General features: G+C 41.5%; 2 protein-coding genes across 13 annotated transcripts in view; one reads left to right on the top strand and one right to left on the bottom strand.

Moving 5' to 3' along the window:
- MIA2 (MIA SH3 domain ER export factor 2) overlaps window positions 1-5,223 on the top strand; it is a 44,976-nt gene extending 39,753 nt beyond the window's left edge. For 9 of the 12 annotated variants that reach the window (XM_054199243.1, XM_054199244.1, XM_054199241.1 and 6 more), the window contains one exon: window positions 679-5,223. In XM_054199243.1, the coding sequence (XP_054055218.1) occupies window positions 679-833 (155 nt within the window). In that variant the 3' untranslated portion in view covers window positions 834-5,223. The remainder of the gene's footprint in view (window positions 1-678) is intronic. The other 3 variants (XR_008466025.1, XR_008466024.1, XR_008466023.1) reach the window with 3 other exon arrangements.
- Window positions 5,220-24,599, bottom strand: FBXO33 (F-box protein 33). The gene is made up of 4 exons (XM_054199260.1): window positions 24,008-24,599; window positions 17,405-17,515; window positions 11,286-11,971; window positions 5,220-7,197 (listed from the first exon to the last, which is right to left on the bottom strand). The coding sequence occupies exons 1-4, from the start codon at window positions 24,535-24,537 to the stop codon at window positions 6,926-6,928; spliced, it is 1,599 nt and encodes a 532-aa protein (XP_054055235.1). The 5' UTR covers window positions 24,538-24,599; the 3' UTR covers window positions 5,220-6,925.
- Between the last annotated feature and the right edge of the window lie 1,098 nt (window positions 24,600-25,697).

Genomic DNA, 25,697 nt, shown 5'->3' with positions numbered 1-25,697 from the left:
TTTAAGGTCCCTTTGAGCCCAAACCATTCTATGATTCTATAATATTGATAATATTTTTATAAATGCTAGCTTTGGCTGGAAAATACGCATACGCACACTGTCCAGCATTTAAAGGGTCCTTTTTTGGGGTAGGAAAAGCAAGTAGATGCTTACCTTAATCCTTTTCCTTCTAGGAGGTCACATCATACATAAATCTTAACATTTCATCCTTTAGCTTTGAGATATGCTAAGGCCATAATTATTTGTTAATTGATTTTCTTTGAAATTTGCATTAGTGCAGCAAGATGTTTCAGACTGAAGGGCTGTTTCTATCTCTTGCTTTTTCTCTGGTTAACCTGTGAAGAACCTGTTTAGTTTATCTTCCAAAGTATCTGTAAGGGCTGACAGCCCGGGGCTGCTCCAGCAGACCAGAGGTGATGGTGGCAGCAGCAGCCCATTAACAGTGGCTGCTGCCCTCAGCCTCTCGCAGGTGACTAGTAAAGTTATCGTTTTTCCTCCCCCTTCCAAAGACAAAGAGCGTCTTTCTCTCTTTGGAGCAAAAGACCTAACTTAGGTCTGCTTTGTGATTTTTATTTAGGTAGGGCCATTGCTGAGCAATGGGCTGTGTGGGGTGGGAGGAGCAGGTGTGTGTTTGCTGCTGGGATTGATATTAAGTGGACTACTCACGTTCTCTCACAGTAAGAAATCCATTTCCAATGAGATCTTATCCTCACTATCCGCCTCAACGACCTGGATTTTTGCCGCCGCTGCCGACACCTCCTGAAAACAGAGTTGAGCCACCTCAGTCAAATCCATCAGCTGCAGAACAAACCGAACCCCAGCAGGAGACTTGATGGTCATTTGAGCAACGTGCTGAACCGTTTCTGTGCTCTCCTAACGGCATTTTTCCTTACGTTAAGTAACCGTTGTTACTTAGGTATATATAAATTACTTTGCTCAAATTGAAGCTTAATAGAGAATTCTCAGGATAGTATTTTGTAAATAAAGAATGAAATAACTATGAATATTGTGAATAAGTGATTTCCATTGTACAATAGCCATTTTAAATTAAGTATTTCTAACTTGAGTAATCTCTTCAGAGGTGTATAAAAGTCCATCTGCTTTGTCCTTGTTTAGTTGTACAGGGGATCTCTCTGCATGCCAAAAGCGCTGCCTGCTGCTTTATGAATAGAATGTGAAAACAGTTAATAAAAGTCTGCTGAAAATGAAGGAAATGTCACTGTTAACGTGGTGCTATGGAAGTAGTTGAAGAGGAATTAATATCATTTGCCACTACACCCGTACTCTGGTAATGACCTCACAGGTAATCTTTCAGCTGTCAGAGCTTTACAAAGTGGCAGTTGTCCTGCTGCTACAGTGGGAGGGAAGGGGAAGAGGAAGTGTAGCGCAACTCTCACATCACTCTTCAAAACTTATGCTGTAGGGTAGGTGTTTTATTAAAAATGTGTAGATGGGTTTTTTATGAGATGAGGGGGAAGGAGGCAGAGCTGTGTCACGCTTTAGCACCACCAGGCCCTTGCCTTTGAAGATGCAGGCCTGCACTGAACTAATATTAGGAGGTTTTTTTTCTACTGTTTCAAAATGAATTCAGTTTATTAGTCTTTCAGATTTTAACATGGGCATTTGGGAAGCTGGGTGGGACAAAAACAACCCCACTTCCTTCAGCTCAAATTTGGGGAGCAGTCAGGATTTAGCAACAAAATGGCCACATAGGATAAGGCAGGAGCTTTCTGTGAGCGTGTTCAGCCTAACACAGAGTCCAGGCAACTAAAACTGCAAGGCAAGGGGTAGAATTTCTTTCTTGTCTAGAACAAGCAGAGAAACAAGTATACCCAATACGCATAGCAAAAAAAAGCAACAAAAGGGGTCAAGACTATGCTGCTGTGGCAAACGCTAAAAAAACCCAAACAAATGTATAATAATGCACTGGGCTTCACAAAAAAAAAAAAAGGGAGAATAAAAAAATATGAGGAAGAGGCAGCAAACTACAGCATTAATAATTTTGAATGGCTATAAAAGCATTTGGTGTGTTATCTCATCCACTTCTTCCCTGTGGTCACAGCCACCAGGAGAGGCACCCCCCGCATACCTGCAGCCACGATGCCAGATCTGGACCGAGCCTACCTCCATTTTTACTGACTATTGTACAATCTAGAGATTTCTGCCAGAAGCCATGGGCTCTTCTGCCAGTTTAGCTTCAGATTGAAAACCATGTAATTACTCACCATGCAGTCAGTCGGTAGGGGACTCTAAGATAAATAAAGAAGGAAACCGTTTTTAGCAAGCCCCTGCTTGCCACCACAGCTGTGGGCAGCTCCCCCGTTCTCTGCACACACACACCCCACACAGTTTCAGCCTTTAATAGAAATGCAGCCACCACACCCCATAATTAGAAGTTACAAAAAATAAAAAATCACCAGCCCACTTTTTTTTGGTAATTGTTTAGGTCAGGTCTGCTGAGGGAAAGGAGCTTTTTCTTTCTGCAGCTCAGCGCTCCTGCTCCTCCTGTTATTTCCACAGCTGCTTCTTCCAGCTGCAGAAATCCTCTGTGGCTCATTCCTGTGATTTCTTTAGTCTCCCTTCTACTCCTAGGTTAGTCCTCAAAGGCATTTCAGTAGCCCTTTGTCCTTGAGCTATCCTGCAACAACTTGGACAACAGACTTTTTAAAGCATTATCTACATTATGCTAAGTAGCAGTTAGAACAATTCCATTTGGCTGTGGCATGATTTTTTAGCCAATTAGTTACCTTCTAAAGGCTCTAAATTTGCCCAGAAGACTTCACCAGGATTCCAAAATGAACGATGTGGTTTTCCCCTCACCCTTCAAACCAGTCCCAGGAACAACCAGAACTGCCAACGGTCCCATTGCCCCCATAGGTAGAACCAGTGGATACCACCCAGGTCCTCACTGTAACAATCCTGCCACCAGGAGAACCCATTCCTTTTTTTCCAGCTCACACTAAGGGTTGCAAACTACTTAGGAAGGTAACTATATTTTGTGAACAAATACAGTTTTATGTCTCTGTGTGGGTTAAACATTTGTTCTAGCTTGTAACTAAGATAACCGTCTGCAAAAAAACAATTCTTCCTCCAGTCTGCTCTATGCCTACAATGATGTTGGACGCTGCAGGCAAAACAAAAATTAGCCAGACTAAGGCTAATGCGGGACAAGTGTGGATTAGATCATCCCACAGAGAAAATGGAATCATTTCAGACTCCCCCTCCTCCCAGTAATAGCCCAAAATTTTATTTGCAGACAAGCAATTTAAAAACAAGCTCAGATTTATGCAGTAGGAAGCAGGGTGTAGTAACCCAACAGATGTATTTAGATATGTTTTAACAGAGAAGGGTCACACAAGTGCTTATGGGGTGAAGTCCCTGTCCTGCGTCCGTGTGTCCTCCCCCTCAGAAGAAAAAGCCATACAGTTTGAACAACTGAAGGCTTGTGTTCCAAGTCCCTGCTCCTAAATCTAGAATGCAGCAAGACTAACTTGACATTGCTGACTCTTTATGGAAAAGAAAAAAAAAAAAACAAAACAAAGAAAAACACAAAAAAACCCCCTTAAAAATCCCCTTTGGGATTATACAAGCTCAAAGTAATTTCAGAGTCTGTAGGGCCCCGCTCCAGACACACATGCCCTTTCCCTGTTAGGACCCATCTTTATTTCCTTACGTTTGATTTCAAATTGCTTCAGCCCAAATCCTTTCACCCTGGTATCACTAATTCAGATTACTGCTAAAAATACAAACAACAAACCTGACTTTTATTTATTTCTAAGAGAACAGAACAATCAATCAGAGGCATATTGCCCCAGCGCTGCTCAGGGCTTGGGTTTCACCACACACTGGTGCCTTACTGCACTCCCTCTACTTGAAATAAATACAGACTACTATAATCTTTCTTAAATACATTGACTTGGTACCTGGAATCCTGGCCATACCCAGTGATTAACTTCAGCCTGGGTGGGAAGTCAAAGCACCCACAAGAGACACCCCTTGGTACAGCCCCCTTTGAACACCGCAGCTGTAACCCCAAAGTGAAAGGGCTGCGCGTGTGTCGTCAAGTGGACTCTTCTTCCTGCTCCTTATCTTACAAGATTAAATTAATTAAAAACAAAACAGAGGATAGGTTAGACTAGAAGTGAGAAACAGGTTTATGTAACAGAAAGGTAAACAAGTTGCTTCCCAACTGCGTTAAGTCAGGCAGTTATCCATAGAAACACAGCAGTCCACAGAGACAAAATTAATGTCTGTTTAGACGCAGTATTTGCTTCAGAAGAGCCAGAAATCTTGATCACTTTATGACCAAATTTAAGGTCCAGATGATGCTGACCAACCCCCGTCAGATTTAACTGCTACATAAACCTCTCTCCTGAGGCTGAGCCCTGAAAAGCGCCGACACCAAGCCCCGCTACTTCACTTTACTGGGGTATGAAAACCTGCAACTGTATTTACCTTATTACCCACAGCATCTCTTCAGTATGTTGGTCCATGACCTTGCTTCCCAAACCTAGAAGACCTAGGAGACTGCTTAAACAACAAGCGGGGCGATTCTCAACACTTGGTAGTGGTTTGGACGATGGCAAAATCAGTTTTGGAAGCTGCAATTCAATCCATGCTTGGCAGGCGCACGCAGCACAGCCACTCCGGCAATTCCCACAGCATCCCCGGCCACCACGGGGCACCGCAGCACCTCCACAGCTTGCCAGACATTCGCAGTTTTCACTCCGAATGCATCGCTACGTACCCTGGAGTACGGATAAAAGGTCAAACTGAAGCATTGCAGGTATTCATAATCTATTTAATAGTGGGACACCAAAGAAGTACTACACATTTTTTTTTTCTTGAGCACATTAGATTTCGATTTAAGCAATTGCAACGGATGCAGGAATTTCTCAAAAATAGTCTTTTCTATGTTCTACAATCCACAGTTTACTGTATCAGTCTAATAAGTCATATCAATGATAATACTCTTTGTGCTAACTGGTCTGATAGTCTGATCTTTAGCAAAGCATCCTTCCATGTCCTCCACCACCACCACCCCCCAAAATGTTGACAAAATTCAGCCAAATTAAAAAAAATAAATTACTGAACGACTTTAGACTCTTTTGTTGACCTAAACACAATGGGAGCTACCAGTTATACACAGCTTATGAACGATGTTGCGTTTTAATTCTAAAAATCTTCATGCTGATACAATAAAGTATTTTATACAGCGATCAATTTTTAATGCTTTATTCATTGATTAAAAGAATATACATTTAACATAAACCATACAACATCAGTCATCAATTCAAACATTCAGCTGGTTTCCTTACATTTTCTGTCAGGAGTTTTTTTTTTTTATCTGATCACATTTATAAGATAAAATCTCACCACATCTGGCATATACACACACTGTGCCAGTGGATTCACTCTACTGATGTACATATAAAATCCGCATGGTATGTGCTCACTGGAGACAAAACAGCGCACACCTGTCAAAAGGTCATTTTAATATAAGATGGTAAAACCATTTGTAAAACACATATAAACTTTTTCCATAAATAGAATCATATCTGGACATCTGTTGCATAAATTGTGTTTTCCAAAGCTTACAATATAGCAGCCAGGTCTCAGCACTGCTGGGCACCCACGTTGGCCACTTACTTTATTATTGCAGACTGTCCTTTAAACATTAAATGCACAACATTCGTACCACTTAAAACTGGGGTCAGGTGGAAGTCTCACAGAGACCACGTCTGTACCGCGGTTGCCCTGAAACAGTTAAATCGGCTTTTAAAGCCTCTCAGATATAACAAGATTTTAAAACATACTTCATGGAATGTTCTTCATGCATCATAGCAGCTCATACCTGTGATAGAACAAGCTTTGTATTTGTTTCCTTTCCTTCCTTTACATTCACTATTCACAGTGAAACAGGTGCATGTTTGTTAAGAGTTCTGAGGTTGCTGACTGAGCCACAGCACAGCTGTGTACCACAGGTCGAAATTCGACCTTATATATTACAATCTAGCAGTATCTGGCTGGCCAAAAGTTGGCCTGCCCCTGCCAGCATGTGGGCACTTCTTCGTTTTTAATCTATTCTTTGGCAGCTGACACAGGCGCTGACAGAGAAAATCCAGTGACTCGGTTGCTAGGGATTTCACGACTAATGTTTGTTTGCAGGTGTATACCTTTGTATGAAGTCTTTTACCTCATCGGAGTGCACATTGTTGGTTTGTTTTTCTTTTAAACTTTGGCCCAAAGCTAACTTTTAAGGAAGATGGCAGAACATGAGAATAAACGAGGAGGAATTGGCAAAGAATCCAAGAGACTACAGCTTATGGAGTGAATCTGTAAGTGCAGGCACCTGAAAAGCTAGTGCTTCACACCACTGCTTAACAGCTAAGAAGAGCCAAGAATGGTAGTTAAGTCACACTTCAGCATCTGCACGTGAAATAAAGCAAGCTGAGAGTCTTACAATGAACAGCCCTGGATAGACTTCTCTTCCTTTAAGCCTATTAAGTAGCATGCTACCAGATTAAGCACACAATGACAGCACAGAAATCCACTGGGCTATGGATATGGGTATTAAAAAGAGTTGGCTCCTGAGCACAGAACTCCGATATAATAGTAAAAAATCATTCAAAATGCAGTTACTCAATAAAAGTAAAGTTAGCCGGCAACCTCAGACAGCCTTCGGCTGTATCTCTGTAAGGTTTGGTAGACAAGTCCATTAACCGTGAAAACCCTAAACACTGCCACTTTCAGCTTCTAAACCAATACCCGACTACGTTCTTTGATCAAGAAGTAGAATACACATATATAATTCTATATAGCTAATACTGATTAAACACAGCACAAAAGGGGTTAATTCACGCTACTGAAAAAACATAATAGGACCCTACTTGCATATGTAACCACAGGAATTGTAAATAAGGAGCTAAATGCCTTCACTGAAGCTTTGCATCTCTCTGTAGAAGTGACGGGTTGGCTCAGTGAAGACACTGAGCAGCTCTATGTCCATGACTGCGTGCCAAGGCCGACCCAATCCGAGAGACACTTGCTCAATGAGATTGTGTACTGGATCCACATCCTGATCAGCCAGTTCTCCTTGGTCAAAATCAATGCTTTCTTCTGTGACTTCCAGAACTTTCAGGTCAGAGCCACGAAGACGAGCAATTGCTATAAGATTATGAGCCCACACTGTGTAACCTAGGAGGGGAAAAAAAAGAAAGTTTCTCTGTTATTTTGTTACAAGGCATTTTTTTTACCAAAGTACTTAATACCAGACCATCTCAACATCCTTCCCAACCTATTTTGTCATCTTCCATCGGGCAGAATTCCCCCTACAGCTTTTTTTTGTTGTTGTTGCAAATCATACAGCTCCATTTTATATTGTGATTAAGGAAGTATCAAAAATATTTCAGGTCATTTGACCAAGCTCTTCTGGATCTAATTTTTTTCACCATTTGTAGAAAAGTTGACTTTTTTACTCCAAGTTATATCTACAATTTCATACCTCCTATGATCTACTTTGTAATATGAATAAATAGAATGAAAAAGAGTGAGTAATCTACAATTTTAAGTGAATGTATAAAAGGACTGTTTTAAAACTGTGTTTGTGCTAGAAAAAAACTGGTTTGCTTTTGTTGCATTAGAGGTGGGGGGGAAAAATGCAAAACAAAGAAAACAAAAAACCCAATGCGCACAAACTAGAAGCCTCTCCAGCAAAGAGGTCACACCAGTAAAAAAAAAACTACATAAAAAAATTAAAAATCTACATACATCTTGTTATTCTAGCTGAGATTAAACATAATTACAAAGCTTCCCTCCCTTCCCATTAGCGTATATCGGCATCCCTTTTTAAAAACACCTACTCCCCAGTTACCTGTACCCAGCTTTCTGTACCCTGGCTAAGGCAAATGCTGAGCTCCTCCTTATTCAGATGCAAACCACAGATGATCTGGGGACTTCCCTCTTTGGGAGCTGTGCCAAGTCAGGCTTCCCATTGCAAAAGGGAAGGCTTATTTCTGCCTTCATCATCACTCTCGCAGGTGCTAAGCCTCTTGGTGAGATGCCCACTTAGATTCTGAGTAAAGCTGCAGTCTGCACAGTATTTAAACTGGGAAAGTTAATCTGCTGAGAAATAAAAACTAACCGTGGTTTGGTCTTCCACAACGCAGTTAACATGTTCTACACCATAATGTATCCAAATAAGACAGCTAGTTAAAGATTGAAGAAAACTGATGTCAAAGTAATAAAGTAAGGAGAATTTTTCATTCTGTTTTCTTTTACTTTTTCCTGTTGTTTGTCTGTAAGGTTTCCTGTAAATATGTTGCTCGGCCAGGTTTTCAACAAAGGAGCCTGCACACACCCGTATGGCTCATTTCTGGTATATTAACCATTAGGAATGCATTAGGAATTCCCACCATTTTCATCTGCTGATACTTCACCTCCAGCACAACTGTCCATAGAAGATGAAGCTGCCAATAAGGCCGCAGGACATTAAACACAATGGAAAATTCCACCTGTACAATGACACTCCCTTATCAGGATTTGAAGGAGCTCACAATACCTTCCAGTTACCTTGATCGTAAAGGAACTTACTAAAGAAAACCTTTCCAGAAAGTGCAAGAATAAAGGGAATAACAGCTGCAGTTAAGTCCCCTGGACCACCTTTGTGGTGCAGGTATGTGGCTTTTGCTACAACTTTTCAGAGTCCGATCCTCTATGCTCTGGAACAACCATCTTATTCTCAACTTAATCTCATTTTAAATCAACTCTCCTTTCAAAAGTTTTGCCTGAAGTTTCTCAGTAACCTTCCAGCAGCCAAAAAGCCTCTGCCCAGCTGAAGTATTCAGAGGTAAGAGCAAACGATCACTGCACCACAAGTACCACTGAACAACAAATTCACCACGGGCTGCACCATTATTTGTTTTTCCTTGCTTGTAAAACATTTCAACTTTAGTTTTGCTCATGAACAGAATAAAACTGAGAATCTTGTAGGTAGCACAATGTTTACAACACAAAGTATTGAAAATCCACATGAAGTGTCCTTCTCTCAAGGAGGAGGAGAGGGAAAAAAAAAGAAAAAAAAAAGGCTTCAGTCCCAGTAGACAGGCTGTGCTTTTTATTCAGTGCCAGATCACACTACACTGTCCATCCTGCTGTCCCCCTGCCATCCCAAATGACCACACACTCTTCACACCCTTCCTTCATTTTGCAAGAATGCATCTAATATCCTTCAATCAGCTTTCTTCTGCTCCTCAAGATGCCACCTTGGTGGAAAGATGGTATGACTTCCCACAGAAGACAGAAAAGAATCTTGAGGCACCCAAGGAAAAGAGTGTCCTCAGGGTACGTTTTTCCCTCTCCTCTTTTGGTCAGTGACAAGTGGCAACCAAAATGATATGTAAATCAAAGTCTTTTTCAGAGCAAACTAATAGCAAAAGAGGGACAACAAAACAAAAGAAAGAAAAAAACCCCCACACTTGAGAAGTACCGGAAACAGAAGAATAACCACTTCAGGAGAAGAAACCTGAGCAGTTACGTATAAAGTGAATTACGGCACCTTGAACAAAACCACCAGTTTTTCCTGAAGGAAGCTTGACAGTATCATGAAGAATATGACAAGTGGAGCCAGAAACTATTATCTGGTAAGCCTCAGAAAACACAAGCATGAGGCTAAGACGCTGTACTGAAGCATCACAGCATTCTAGATCTTTCTTCCTAGTCATGTTCTTCTCACAGTTGCTACTCTAGAAGAAAGATGCTTATGCTATAGCACCACAGAGGTCACAGCTTAAAAAAAAAAAGATCAGGAGGCATTTATACAAGCAACTTCGCTAGCTTCTGCTGCAAGGAGAGGAAAGAACCTGAATCCCAACATCAGAGCAAGGGTGCTACCTGGCCATTCTCTCCCCCAGGTACACACAGCATCTCTCGGAAGAAAGAAGATGCAGCAACAACCATTTGCTAGACAGAACTGTAGAAGGCGTTTGCTCTCCAAATGCTCTGCACAGACTAATCTCTTCTACTGAATAGACATGCACCGATATTAAAAGATGCTCACGCTAGCTTATGTTCGGATATTTCACCATCTTTTTAAGTTTAGATAATACATTAGAGGACTTCCCTGTAGTAGAGGACAACTTAAGGTAAAACATAATTATGTTATTTTTTTTTAATGGCCCTCAAATTTGCATCCAAATGTTAAAAGAAACTGCTAAAATCCACACTTAGACTGGTAAGGTCTCATGTGCCAGTATCCAAAATCTGTCAGACCTGGAAACTATAAAAGAGAGATAGCTGACCTGATTTCCCCTCCCCCTATGATTTTTAGTAGAAGAGAGTGGAAAAACTTTTTCTAGCAAATACAGCAGGACCTTCTGACTTCAGCCAATGGAAATATGAATATACAACCTTCACTGCTGAAGGTCTCTCCTGTTTGTGCTGAATGACTGGAGATTTACTCCCCCAAGCAGTCTGAGGAAACGGCATTCTTATGCAACACAATAGGAGTCATCGTTTAACTCCTTCATGCATCTGCAAACTTGGTCTTGGTAAGCTGATTCCAGCATGAACAAAAAGAACTATTCTGCATTATTTCAATTTCAGGTGCCTTAAAATTTGCCAAACAACTGTAACTTCTAGCAAGCACTGTGCTGATGACAGAGCTGAATAAAAATGCATGCTTTTTTTTTTTTCTTTGCAGTTATATCACAAATAAATACATGGGATAAACTTAGCTCTGGTGAAATCACTGCACACAGCGAGGCCACCTCCTCCACACTGTATTGTTCAGCCTTCACCTGCTGGCAAAGTCTTACCAAACTGGTAAGAGACTTCCTCCCCTCAGCCCTGGGGCACTTAATCCATGTTATTTACAAACAGGAAGCACAATCATCTAATCTTGCCAGCATATGAGCTCACACAGAAAATGCTTTCAGCGTTCATATTCACATAACCAGCCACTTGGTGGAACCTGCACAGTGCAGACCACTTTCAGGATAAGCCTCCTGGAATGCTCAATTCCTGGTTATCCTCATTTCTGTGAGCAATCTAATTAAATCCTATGTGACTTCTCGACAGAAGTTACTAAGCTACAAGTATGTTTAGAACTCATACACAATAAACACCTTCATATTTTCAAACACAAAAATACCAGTATAAGGTCTAATGCCACGTATAGCAACCGCGCAGCAGAACATCACTCTACTGAAACACATTATGATTAGAAAGGCTGAAGAGCTGCAAGTATTTCAGAGTCATATACGACGCCCGTGCAAGGTATTACCTACCATGAACAGCTAGGAGAGACAGTCTTGTGCACCTCCAGGCTAATAAGACAAGTGGATCTTCATTGCGGTTGTCGCTAAGATCTGGGAAGCCAGACATATCTATCACATCATTCATTAGTATAAAATGAGTGAGGAACTTGTCGTACTGCCTGGATATGAGGTCAACAACAGCCCCTGAAACACAAGTGATGTAGCTGTCAAAGTGAATCCTCTCTAGGGGGATACTGGGCTTAAGAATCCTTAACATATCATCACTCTTGACATCAAAAGCCATTATATAGACCCGAAGATTAGTGCTGTTGCGAGTCAGCGCCTTCCAATTCTCATCTTCTGGCATGCTGTCCAATGACTTGTGCATTATGGAAACACTGTGGACCAGGAGAGACAGTCGATGCAAAGGCACATGGTTGCTGTCAGCCAGGACTCTTGCCATTTCAGCTGTAAAATCACAGAAATCCAAAGCGAGCGAACGCAGATTCACAAAGCGCTCCAATTCAACTGCAGTGATAAGAGTGGTATTACCAGGGATGTGGTTGTCCAATAAGCTCAGATGTTCCATGGTGTTGGCTATGGGGTTTGATAAGGAGGACAATGATGTGGGAGTTACTATTTGCAGCATAAACCCACAAGACAGCCATTTCAATTGCCTGCTATTGCCTAATATCTCTTCAAACAGCTGTTGTATTCTGCAAGAAAACAAAACAGACAATGATCCTATTAAACATGGTTTAGTCTTACAATTGCATAGCATTCTATTTTTTTACTCAAGAATGATTATTCTTCTTTTCATTTATGGCCTTAATTCTGCAGGAAGGTGCTATTATTATGGTTCTTGCAAACTACAAATGTTAGAACCTGACTCTGCAGTCCTCCCACCGCAATTTAACCTTCACTGCACTTAAAAGGTTAAAACTGTAAACTATCTTGAGAAAAACTAAATACTGTCTTTCAAAAAAACAGTGGCACACTATGAACCTTCATTTCAAGTATTTCTCAGCACGCATTTAACACCCTCCCACATACATTTTAAGGTTATGCAAATAAGAAAACCTGTAATGCTTTTAAAACACAGTTCTTGTTTTTAAAAACAGCATTTCACATTTGCTAACCTCTCCAGAACTGCGAATTCAATACGGGGGGGGAAAAAAAAAAAAGTAATTTTTAATGAAAGGTTGCAGAAACTTGGCTTTGAGCATAAAGTTAGAATGATCTGAAACTACTTGCTTGACTTTGCTTATTAAAGGGTAAAGAACAAACATACAAGATGACCCTTTAAATAATTATGAATGTACAGCTAGCTGGATTTTCAAGCGTCAACATGTTCAGGTTTTATCAAAACAACTTGGACTTGGTAACATTTCAATCTCAGACCATCACTGCCACAATCCTCATGCCGTTTATTGTGCTGTGTTATCATTATGCACTTATTCTGATGCATACCACCTCTCCTACCCCTTTATTTTTCTAATGAAGGGATATTCTTTAGGTTAGATATTTAATTCAGGAAGGCAACAAAATACATTAAGATAAGATTTTGAATACTAAATTCAAATAGTACAGTCAAACTCTACAAACTTTCTCCAAATAAGTATTTTTCCAGTCTTCATCCCACAGCTGCTAAGGCCAAAAAGAGTCCTCTTGCCCAAATGACATGTGTTCTTTGAGCATATATGTTCTAGGACACGCGTGTAGACGAGAGTTTGATTTCAAATCTTTTTGCCTCAAAATCAGGTGATGTTTTGCACAGAATACCTCTTCCTTTATTGTTATGAATATCTGTATACTTTATACACCTAAGCAAAACAAGGTTACAAAGTTGTTATTCTCATCCATGTATCTTCAATCAAGATAACGTCCAGACAAAATTAAAGGCTTATTTAGCCCAGTATTCTGACCGACAGCAGAGAAACACCAACATCTTGCAAATTGCAACAGAACAAGGAAAGTACGTAGGGATATTTCTCAAATATCTCCTCAGTTTCCAAAAATTTTTAACTCGGACCTCCTGAGCCAGAAGTGGCTTTCTGTATTTCGTAACCCTCAGGGACCTCACTTTACAAATGTATCCAGGTTCCTCTTTGAGCCAAGTAAGCTTTTAGCAACTGTAACATCCAATAATGAAGAACTCTGCAGTGCAATTCCCACCTCTTCTTGCTTGCTCTGAACATCCCACCTACTACCTTTGATGTCCCATAATCCTTCTGTTGTAAGAAAGTTAAAAGATCAATCCTCATTCATCCTCTCCCTCTGCAAATCCTTATTCATCCCCTCCCTTGCCTGCATGTGCTTTCTTCCTTCTCCTAAGGCCTCACTTGCAAGGCCTCACTTCTCTTTGCAAGCGGCAAAGTTGGTGTGGTTATTGTAGTTACCTATTATACACCTCAGAATAATTCCCAAGGTTTTGCTTAGTATAGTCACTAGTTTTAAAGATTTTGTTTCTTCCAGATCATCTGTGAATACTTTTTTTTTTTAAACTGAGGATTGGCTACTGTGACACAAATGAAACACAGTTTTAAACACGTCAAGAGTCACAGATAGTGTAGTTTTGCTATTTTATTCTTAAATTCTTTTACAGTTCAGATGAGCCTTGTTTGATCACAGCAATGTCTGTTTCATAATTATTCCTGACAATGCTTAAATTGAAGTCAGATTCTCTGACAAGCCCCCAAAGAAAGAGTTTCTACCACAGGAACCTCTCTAATTTCTTCCAATGAACAAAGACTCTTCCCTCCCCCCTCTTACCATATGCATCTACGAAAGGTGCCACAATGGTTGCAGCAATGGTAGAATTTATTTTGTAATAATCCAAATAGTGCTTGTAATATTTTACAGAACAATTGAAAAGACAACAAATCCACTCTGAGATGCTCAGTAGAATACTACCATCTATATACCTCCTTGCGCTAAAAATCTGTTTAAATTGCGCTTCTGATATGACTTAAATATCTAAGCTTAGAAGAGTATACTGTTCTAGTACTCACACAACTTAATGAAACTAAATATAATACAGAACTCTGCAGCTGTAGGGTGGGTTCTCTCCCCTGTGGGAATTGCACTAAAAAACTTTTAAAAAGAGAAATACTGATTCAATGCTACTTATACATCAACTTTTTAGTGCAAGCAACAAAGTATGCATACAAGCATTTAGATTTGCGCTGATAAGTCTAGCAACCCATAGGTCCTAAGAAAACTTTACAGCCACCTTTCCCCAGTTCTTTGCCAGTTTAATAAAAAGACAAACATGTCAATAGAGAATATTTAATAGTGATCACTTTTGGATTGTTTTTACAATGGTTTTATGTAACACCAGACAGGAAGCACAATATAAGCTACCTGCCACTAGTTTCAACGTATTTCAAACAAATTTTTCAAACACCGCAACGAGGTTTTTCCCTCCCCCGCAAATTCTTACGCACATCCTATTTTTCATAAACAGACTGCATATAACTGGAGTTTGCAAAAATAGTTTAACTGTGTTCTAGTAATTTAGACACATTAAGTGAATTCTTGGGAATTAACACCTACTTTATTACCATATTAACTTTTACTTCAACTGCCTAGCATGTAGTACAACACTTATCCTAACTTACACATGGTTATCTTCAAGCTTGCTTACACAGCTGAAGTTTAAGCGTGGTTTAGTAAGTATAACACAAAATACAAGCAGAGCTCAGCACATGCAAGAAAGCAACATAACCTAGTGCTGCCTCAACAAGTGTATTTAATCAGTCCCGTTTGCTTCCTGTAAGCAGCAATTATGGGACGTTCACCATCAAGCTGAAACTTACAAATGATCATACTGGAGCAACCTATTTAAAAAATAAAAACCTGAAAATATAAGTACTTTCACAATTAATGCCCCAAACGGTGCTTTCAGCCAGAGGACAAAGCCTGACAAGACAGGCTGAGTTACTGTTTAAGCCCCAAAACCAGTCCTGACCAGTACTGAAGCACATCGATGGCCCTGGACAGGAAACAAACATATTACTAAGGTCCATATGGAGCCCATTTGTTTAATTAAAGACTATCAATCAAAATGTTTTCTTTAATAACAGAGGCTAAACTGGTTCTTTTGGAAACCAAACTATCTGAACCACATGGATCAATCACAGCAAGCAGACTTCAGAAAGCCAAAATTTTAAACAACTACCCTTTGTTCAACTCAAGACAAATGTATTGTTTATGCTGAACTTCCCAACAGTAATGAACTAAGTTGTAAAGAGAATTTTAGAAAGCAATTAGGGACACATATGCTATACAGAAAAAGAACAAGCATTGTAAACCATGCTGATCCCTGCAAAAGTACATTTTTGAAAACACGATCCGAAGCCTCCTCTCCCTCAGAACAACCCTTAGTCTTAACCTTGGGGAGCATCCTAACGGTTCTGTGCTAGCTGAGATTCCACCCACGGCCTGTTACACCCAGCTCAATGCTATGGACTTAAGGAAGTGTCACATTTTCTTCCCTGACTGCTTTAATTGCAGGAAGTTCCTGAAACGGCTAGTAAGATTACCACCATACCGGTTCTAGAAAATCCTCAACTACCAATAATGCTGTCTCCAAAGGTGGCTCAATATCTTTCAGTGTTAGTTATCAGTATCCATGTTTTGCAACTTAACTGATGCAAACACCAAGTGCAAAAGACAAGACTAAGAAGCCACAAAGTGCTAGTGCTGATGAACTTGAGAACACCAAATAAAACACTGCCAGCCTTCCCTAGAAGGACTAGCAGGTCCCAAATATATTGTTTTATTTTAGAAAAAAAACAACCAAACAAAAAAAACCCCACACAACAAAAGCAAACAGACAAAAAAAGAGGTAGCATTTATTTGCTCATTCCAAAATGTGCAAAGGTCAATATTCACCTAAAAGACTAACTTCAAATAAGATAACGAATTTTGAATGGTTTATGGCTCTAAAACGTGCATACTTATTTTTGCTATTTGTTTGAAGAAGTGTTTAACCATGCACTCAGATGAGTAAACATCTGCTTAGGTGGCTCTCTTCAAGCCCCTTGGCAAAGATATGATTATATACTTATGTTTCACAACAAAGGATATGAAAAAAAGGAGCTTTTACTGAATCAGCCTTTTACCTGTACACAGCACTACAGTACGTCTGTTAAATAGAATCCCAAATTGCTCTAAGTTCTGCGTTCTAAGCATAATGGAGGAGAAAGACACAGTATGTGACACACATCTGCATTTGCACTGTTTGGCAAATTTAATTCAGGACCAAACATTTAGTTCCTCGGTTGTGTTCACATACATACATTGATGTGATAATATACCTACACTAGTTTTAAAACTACTCTGAAAAAATAATAGTAAAGATCTAGAGTGGCTGTACTTATTCCACTGCCAAGCCGCTGGGAGAAATACATTTAAACTGACACAAATTAAAATGATGGTATTCAGGCTTTATCTATATGGAAAGTTTTAGCAATACTGCTGAAATAGTTAACATAGCATCATTCCCTCTGTGGTAATTCATTACAGAAGTCAGTAGCTTTTTACACTGTATTTAATTTTTTTTCCAAAGAAGAGGAATTAGCTATTCTTATTATAAGCATTCAAGGAAGGTACCGTAATGTAATTATGGCAAGCTAAAACACACCTCTGGACTAAACAAGCACATTGTGAGCTATGATCTCCCAAGAATTCTGCAAATACATAACCTAGTTTTGAGACGCAACTTTTAGTTATCTGTGTTTACGTTCTCTTTCAAGTTTACTTGCTAGATGTCCTCAATTCCTGTGAAATACAATAGATTACTTCCTTTTCTAATTTTTTCATGTACAGCAATAGTAGAGGTCCTGGTACCAACCCCCCATCCCTCCTCCCCTTTTGTTCCATTAACATAATATTGTTTCTAGAACACAATGAAAGAGGAAAGAAAGGATTCTCACCCTGCTGAGAAGGGGAAAAAAAAAGCCACAGAAACAGACTACTTCATGTAAATATTAGGAACAGAAATCAACTCAATTTAAGAAGTTAGATCCTCATCCTATTAAAAAACTTAAAAATCCCTTAGTCATGTATTTCAGGCATGAAAATTTGTGTTCTGTAATCTGTTTTTATTATTTTAGTGTATTTGATAATTTACAAACATAACTTACTGCTTAATCTTCTTGCCATCTGGGTCAACCTTGCCGAGGTATGTATTTGATATACTTCCGTGTTGCTGCAGAATGCTTATATCCCCAAAGAGACTTAACTTCTGGAGGTTCCTATGAAAAGACAAAATAAAAAGGAATATGTACACAAAATTAAAACACTGTGAGGAATCATTCTGGATAAGACAAACACAGACAAGAAGAACATGTAATTACATGGAACATGTAGTCTGTTTTGGGAAACATCCTACTGTTCTGCAATACAGGCATATATAGAACTAGAAAAGATGAGACTGAAGTATAAAGGGGAAGAGGACTACACAAACTGCTGAATCCAGCTGTAAAAGCAAATGCCAGTTTTCAGTCACCACAGGAGTATTTTCAGCAGGCCAGTGCCATAAAGAAAACTTTTAACAATGCTTTCAATGCACTTTTGAATCCTTGGAACATGTGTGTTAAGTGTCACAGATGAAAACATCAAATACCTATTCCTTTTAACATTTAATTCCCAAGTTGAGTTGAACGCAACTGCAAACAACCCTGTCTGAGCACTTACGTCCTGCATCTGGGCTACAAATGGGAGCCCAAACTTGCCTCAACAGAGGCAACACACATCCCAGACAGGAAAAGCGAAAGCTCCCCACACCCTAATCAGTGTCTAATTTCTGTGATATCAAAGTAGGGGAAGCTGTTCTAATACTTCCCATCAGCAACCAGAAGAGGAGAAGAGGACTAGTGGTCCACCACGACACATAATTTTAATTTTTAGAAGGGATACCTAAAAAGAAGTAGAAAAACCACTTCCCAAGTTTATGCTGGACAAGACTCAGTGTGCTAGACAGACAGTTTTCCTTTCCTTACTACAGTTTATTTCTCTGACTTGCATCTTTTCTATTCCTAAAAACATCAATCAAGAGAGATGAAAGTGACTGCAGTTTTAAAGCAGCTGTGTGGCCTTTACTTTTAGGATTTATTTTTTTTTTAACTGACTAAGTTTCAGGTCAACATTTTTTTATTTATACATGCTGTAAATTATGATTTACTCCTGACGTTCAAAGACTAGTCTGCATTTTATAATTAAGATGGCAGAAACACCAGTTTTGTCACAAATGGATACATGAGTTAAATTCATCTTAAACAGCAGATGACAATTAACCTGTAGCTGGCAATTAAGTGAGTTACATAAATCCTTATTTCTGCTGTCTTACAAATCACATACTAATATTTCCGATCAGCTTTAAGGAAAATGCAATACAATTACAGTGCTCAAAGCATAGGGAAGCTCTGGTGACAGTACAAGCTGATATTGTACCAAGAGGAGGGGGAAAATTAAAAAAAAAATCAAGTAGCCCAGTTTTCCATTTTTAAGGATGAATTACAGTCTGTAACTGGTATCTACCATAACTCATAATTTACCTGTTTTGAAGTTCCTGTATTCAATAACCATACACTAGTTTCCTGAAGTCTATCCGCTGTTGCACCTGCTACTTTTCTTCTACAGGTGAACAACAACTTAATAGCAAGATCCATGAGCTTCATATTGAGTCAGACAAATACTGCAGCAAAATACCAAGATTTTACAAGTGTTTCATAAATTCTAACAATTTAATATTTAGGTTTTTAAATACAGGACTACTGTACCGACAATACGTTGATATAAACTGAGCCCTAACCACGTGCTCAATATTCTATAAGTCTGACTAAGGCAATGCCTGATCACACTGAAGAATAAGCTTGGCGGGGAAATCTGAAGATACTGGCACCACCACTGAGAGTATTTTGGGCTCTTCTTTCCTCAAAAGCTGTAAAAGTCTGGTACGACAGAGAAAGCAGCAGAAGCCTCCACCTGGTGTGAAAGGCAGTGCTCACAGCCAGTGCTATAATTAAGCTTTTATCTTCTGATCTCAGCGACTTAATTCTGAGAGCTAAGAGACAAAATGCAACCTTCAGAACAATTTTGAATCACCTTCATATTCACATCACACACAGGTCTTGTTTTGTGTTACTTATACCCCCAGTGAATGCTACTGTAGCCAGGTATTAATTTTAGAACCACTGAGCTACAGGACACATGAAACACCATTTACTAATATCCCACACATTTTTACTACATCTATTTGACTGCCATTTCATGCGCTTCAGAGACACACAGAAAAGTTCTCCACCTCAAAACTTAAGCAATGAAAAGATACAATTATTTTTCCATCCACAGCACAGCTACTACCATCAACAAATCTGATCACAGTTCAACACAATATTAGATTTTTGCTACAATTTGCAGTGTCATATAATCTCTATGCCATTCAGCTCACATCTCATCTTTATTTCAGAGAGTTAGTAAAGTGATTGCTATTTAAATAAATTATTTAGAAGTTAATTGTCGTCGTCTGCTAAAAGTCATAATGGCATCTGAATCTAATGTACTACGCATACACACAGCTGGGGAAAAACATGTGTTTTGGGGGGGTTTCTAAACCATTTATTTTCCAATAGCCTAAAAAGCCTACCAAAACTAAGCTTCTTACTAGGCTCCATCTTCAGTTTTGGTCAGTCTTTTTGAACACCCAATGAAAAAAGAACAGAATGGTGTTGCTCACATTCAACATGAACAAAGTGGTAAGGCACATGTTGTATTATTATTCCAGTTTTTGTCAGTTTCAGCTGCCTGCTCAAACCAATAGAAAAGAGTCATTAGAAAACATCAAATACAGGTGCAGCCTACTGTTTTGGGCAATTCACCAATTTTTGGCAGCTCCAAGATAGATACCATACTTCATCAAGATACCACAGTTTTACTATAACCTGCATTTTTGTTTCCACAGCAAAGATCAAACAAGTCACACACTGCAGAGGAAGGGGGGCAGGGCGCAAATCACTACCTTGCTATCTTCCTTTATAAGCAGCCAGAGGAGAGACCGTACCTTGGGATTTCAGAGTTACATAAAAGAACATAGAATTTTCCTACTGAGTGATCAGCAGTTGCTTATTAGCTGTTGTATGCACTGGAATGACTCACAGAAAGTTTGTCGCCCTCCCACCTGCCTTCCACAACTTCGTTGTGAAAGATCAATTTGCGAAGGCGCAGATTAGGTTCTCTTAATAGCCACTAAGAAACAACTTGTCCCTCCTCATATTGCTACAGAACATCATGCCCACCCTCCCCCCACCTTTTTTTAATAGGAAGCAGAACAGCAACTGTTTAAATAACAATATACTTTGTTATTTTGCTTCATTTACTGTAGTAAGCGTTAATAGCTCATGGAAAAGTTGCAGATCACTGAACGCTATTTTAGTACCTTTTAATTAAATAAATTAAAGATTTTTAGAGCTCATCATGGTCCCAGTGCTATTAAAGCAATATTCTGGGAGTAATATGCTGCCACCCACAAAATAAAACTTATGGCAACTTGAGCTCTACCTCAAATATGAGACAGTCATAGAACCTACCTCTTCGGATGATAACTGGCTGTCAGCAGTAACATTGTCAGAATATTATCAGTTAGTTTTAAACCAAGTTGCAGATAAGTAGTTATTTCCTTAATTCCATCAGTATTAGCAAAGGTCGCCCCGACATACTTTTCTAGAGACTTACCATGCAGATTGGCTTAGAAACTGGCAATTTTATGCTGCACAGAAAACATTTTTGTTAGCAAAAATACACATCATTCTCCTCTACCCAAGAGAGCATCTAGAAATAGCATTACTTTTAGTCACCACTTTTCTTAGGTCCTGTGGTATCATAAATCCTCTAGGAATTCTAGAGCCATCTTTTTTTTTTCCCCCCCTGAAAGAAGGGGTGTTGTTACTGTATCATTTAATAATAGATTTAAAAGCCTACAACAAGATTACACAGTTAAGAAACAGCATACCATTTCATAAAAGTAGATTTCTTCCTCCCCAGTTCCGAAGTATAAGATGGAAGTTCTTTGAACTTCTCTGCCAAAAAGCTATCATAAGGGCTGACAGGAGTTATGAAAGAACCATCCTGTTTTAAACTTAATTCCAAAAGGAATGCATTTGCAGTGATTCAGCCACTGGAGAAGTCACACGCACTGCTGTTTCCATTATTTTGGAAATTACAATTGCTATCCCATGTACAATGGTATACGGCAAACACAAGAAGGAATTATTAATTATCTTTGTTACAGATGAATAAACAGAAGCAGAGAAAAAGTGACTGGACGGTGGTCATTCATTAGACAAAACTAAATATCAGGCAGGTGACAATGCCTCAGGTTTAGACATGCGGTCACAGTAAGAAATAAGCAGCAATTTGGCAAATGTTAATGCTCCTTCCTACCTTATTTCAATGTCAAAACTCTACTTAAAGAGCTCAAAACCAATGTTCTACAGGCAAACGAATCAGTTATCGGTAGTTACCTTGCAAGAAAAAAACCCCAAACATCAAAATAAACTAAAACCCTTGTCTGTTCAAGGGAAAGAAGGATTCTGTTCACAAAGTAAATCAGAATAAAAGATCAAACATTTAATATAAATTTCCCCCCCTCAATTTTTTTAATGCTCACCAGAAAAAAAAAGCCTGCTGTAATAACCAGGTACACTGTCATCCCCAGTAACACGTTATTCATTTCAAAACAGAGGGCAGCATGAAAATGATTTGAAGACAGCAAGAGAGTATACCAATGCAAGATCCTATCAAAGCTGGTAACTTTTCACACCTCTAGCTTACCACCAAAATGATACTAATCTACCAGAGAACAGGTACTGGAGAAACAACTATTTCTACATAGTATTTTACTACAGTCCTGAGCCACAATGTGGATACAGAATCTGTAAAAAGAACTTTAGAAAGCAAGCGTCCTTGTACAAGTTTCACACAAGGCCATGGAGAATTAATCTTTTTTAAAAGGCAAAGTATACCAAAAGCCTTCTCACAAGGCATTCAATTTTGGCAATTTTAGCAAGACAGTGGAAAAAAGAAAGCTTTTTTTTTTTTTTTTTTTTTCAATGAAACCCCCAGACAACATCTCCTGCAGATACTATTTATTTTAAAATTCCAAGTCCATGTGGTGATATTTGTCTCTGGTTACATAATCACCAACATAGCTTAAACACTTTTTTCTCTTGTGACATTAGCTGGATTTCCCAAAGATTCAACAATTAAGTGAAAGCTCCTGAAGGGCAAGAGAAGACCAATCAAGAGAGTCAATCATGATTTGTGCACCGAAGATTCACAGGGCAAGAAACTAATTAAGACAAAGGTGAGCTGGGACCACCATTTTCAGCAGTAAGGTTTGTAACTATCGACCATCGCAGTTGTGCTACAGGAAGTACCTGCTGGGCACAACCGAGCAAAGGAACCGAAAGTGAGACTTCACACACCACATTTGCATTCATCTCAAACCAACGAGGAATTACATTTAGAGTTCTTTTGCTATAATCCAACATAAAGAAACAAGGAAGGCCTCAAACTACTCTCTAATCCCTCTGGAATCAAAGAGGGGCGGTGACCAGACCATGATTCAGTTGCAGACAGTTTTCCGAAGGCCATCAGCAAGGTTTAATTCATCCTAAGGATACCCTGAAATACTGGCAGCTTTTTTTTTTCCTTGATAGATGAAGCTATACACACACAGAGGGGAAATAATATTAACCATTTCCTATCCTAAAATCTGTATGGCTTTCCAAACACATCATAACCTAACCATAACATCCTTGCTTTCCTGTCCTGGGTGCTGACTAGAGGCCATATATTAGGATAGCTGATTATTATCATTTTTTTTATCTTGATCACACCCACGCACGGTGAAGGGAACACAAGCACTTTCATTTTAAAGAATTCCAATCTGAGGAAATTAAGCATCTAACCCGCCAAAGTTAAGTCCGTGAAAAAGCAGGATCTAAACACATCTTAAGTCCAAACCACGGGAAAATATTTCTATCGTTTAAATACATTTTGGTCGAGACAGTCCTACCTCTGAAGTGTTTTTTCAATTAAAAAAAAAAAAAAACAACATAAAAACTTTGTCCTAGACAAAACTGAGTCAAATCTCAGTTTAGCAGGTAACGTGAAAGCTCGGCTTTTTAACGGCAAAACCCCTCGTAGGTGGGAAGGCGAAAGTATTTTATTAGGGCAAATCTCTCCCTCCACAAAAACACCAGTGCTGTAATTTCACAAACCAACAACACCCCCACATTAGTCTCTCATGAGGTTAATTATTTTGCAGTCACGCACAGGAGGTCCAAAGCCTGTTAGCAGCAACGCCGGCGTTTTAAAAGCGAGAAAGGTGCTTTGTTGGGCACCACATCCCAACTCCGGCTCCGACTCGCTCTACTGCAGCTCCATCCCCCCACAACCCTTCCTTCCAAAGGCGGGGAGGGGGGAGGCGAAGTTTTTATCACCAAATACAGACGAGGCTCTTTGCCTGTAGTTCTATTTTCCATTAAACGACGGAATATCACAAAAATTTAAGGTAGTTTGCAGCCGCTCGGCCTGTCCCCCCTCCTCCTCCTCCTCCTCCTCCTCCTCCCCCACCAGCGGGCCTTTCCCCGCCGCCTTCCCCTCAGCCTCCCGCCGGGCCGGGCGCGGCCCTCTCCCTCCCCACACCCCCACACCCCGGCCCGGGCCCGGCCCGGCGGCGGTACCTGTTGTTTCGGACGCTGCTCAGGACGCAGAGCACCAGCTCCAGGTAGGTCCTCAGCAAGTCGAGCCAGCGCGGGCAAAGCGGCGGCGGCGCCTCCCCGTCTCCCGCCGCCGCCGCGGCCCCCACCTCGCCACCCGCCGCCGCTCCAGACCCTCCGCCGCCGCTGGGGTAGTTGTCGGCGGCGAACTGTACGCGGAGCTCCCGGACGAACCAGCCGCACTTGCGCATGAGGAACTCGAGGCGCGGGCGCTCGGCCGGCGAGACTCGGAGGCTGAGGCGGAGGCGCGGCCAGAGGGCCGGGTAGAAGAGGCACTCCCGCCAGTGCGAGCAGGCGGCCGAAGCCCGCAACCGGTCGGGGCCCGCCAGGAAGGAGAAGATGTGAACCACCAGCTCGCTGGGCAGGGAGCCGGCGCCCACCGCCTCCCCGCACACCGACATGCCTGGCGCCGGCCCGAGCCCCGCTGCTGCGGCGGCCACAGGCGGCGGCGGCCCCGGCCTCGCCTCCGGCTCCTGCGACAAAAACAACAACATCAATGACAAGGCGGAGGGGGCGGGCGCCGGCCGGGACGCGGCTGCCGCCGGGACGCACCACCCGCGCCGCCGCCGGGGGGGGAGGGGGGACGGGACAGAGGGATGGAGGGGGGGGAGACGAGGAGGGGCGGAGCGGGCCCTACCACCGCCCAGCGCGGGGAGGGGGGAGAGAGAGGTGGGCCCGACCCCTCCGCCCGCGCGGCGCCGCGTGGGTCCTACCACCCAGCCCGGAGAAGGGGGGGGGGGCGGGGAGAGTGGCTGAACACTCTCTTCCTGCCGCGGTGGAGGCAGGAGGAATTACCCCGCCGGGGGGGAGAATGGAACGTGCTACCGGTCGAATGGGAGGCGGGGCCAGCCCAACCGCCCCTGCCGGGGCAGGGTGGCCGTTAACCCTTCCCTGCCGGCACACGGGGGCCGCCGCCGCCACCCTGTCCCCCGGCGGCGGGGGCAGCGTGCGGAGCCGTCCCAGCCCCGCTGCCGAGCTGGGGGCGGGAGCGTCCGGGTGCCCTGAGGCCTTCCCCCCCCCCTCCCCCTCAAACGGCTCCTACGCCCCTCACGCAGTGCGGCGGGAGGCCCGCGGCCGGTGTCTGTGGGAGCGCTGGGCCTCGTGTTGAGGGAACCGTGTAAAGGGTGCCGGGCGGCGGCGGCGTGGAGGCCTGTGTCTGCCCATCCGCCTTCCAGCCGGCGGAATTACCTCAGCAGCATTCCAGCTGCCGCGGCGGGAAAGGCGCTGAGTAGGCAGGACGGGCGAAGCGCGACGGAGGGTCCGGCATGTGACAGGACTGGATGTGAGCCCGGGGGGGATGCATGAGAAACGGCTCCAAATCTTGGTCCTTTCAGTCTCTTTTAAAAATTCATCCGCTCTGTAGTACCCGCGCCAACATCAGCTGTAGGTGTGGGAAGTTGGAACTAGATGATCTTTAAGGTGCCTTCCAACCCGACCCATTCTATGATCCTATGAAGGTACCTTCTCGGGTGTGCACGGGCTTTTGAGAGAATTTAAAAATCTGTTACGTACTGATGCTGCAAAGGTTGAATGTCAAAGCGAAGTTAACTGCAATTTTACATGTAAGTTTTACACTTTTAAAAACCTTGTTGAAATAAAATTGAGTACTGCCGGTATCTCAGAATAACGCACATGAGTTTATATAACAATGTTA

The sequence above is a fragment of the Rissa tridactyla genome, chromosome 4 (assembly GCF_028500815.1).
Source record: "Rissa tridactyla isolate bRisTri1 chromosome 4, bRisTri1.patW.cur.20221130, whole genome shotgun sequence".
NCBI lineage: Eukaryota > Metazoa > Chordata > Aves > Charadriiformes > Laridae > Rissa > Rissa tridactyla.
Note: the sequence above shows the minus strand (reverse complement) of the source record. Positions and strands in the feature narration are given on the sequence as shown.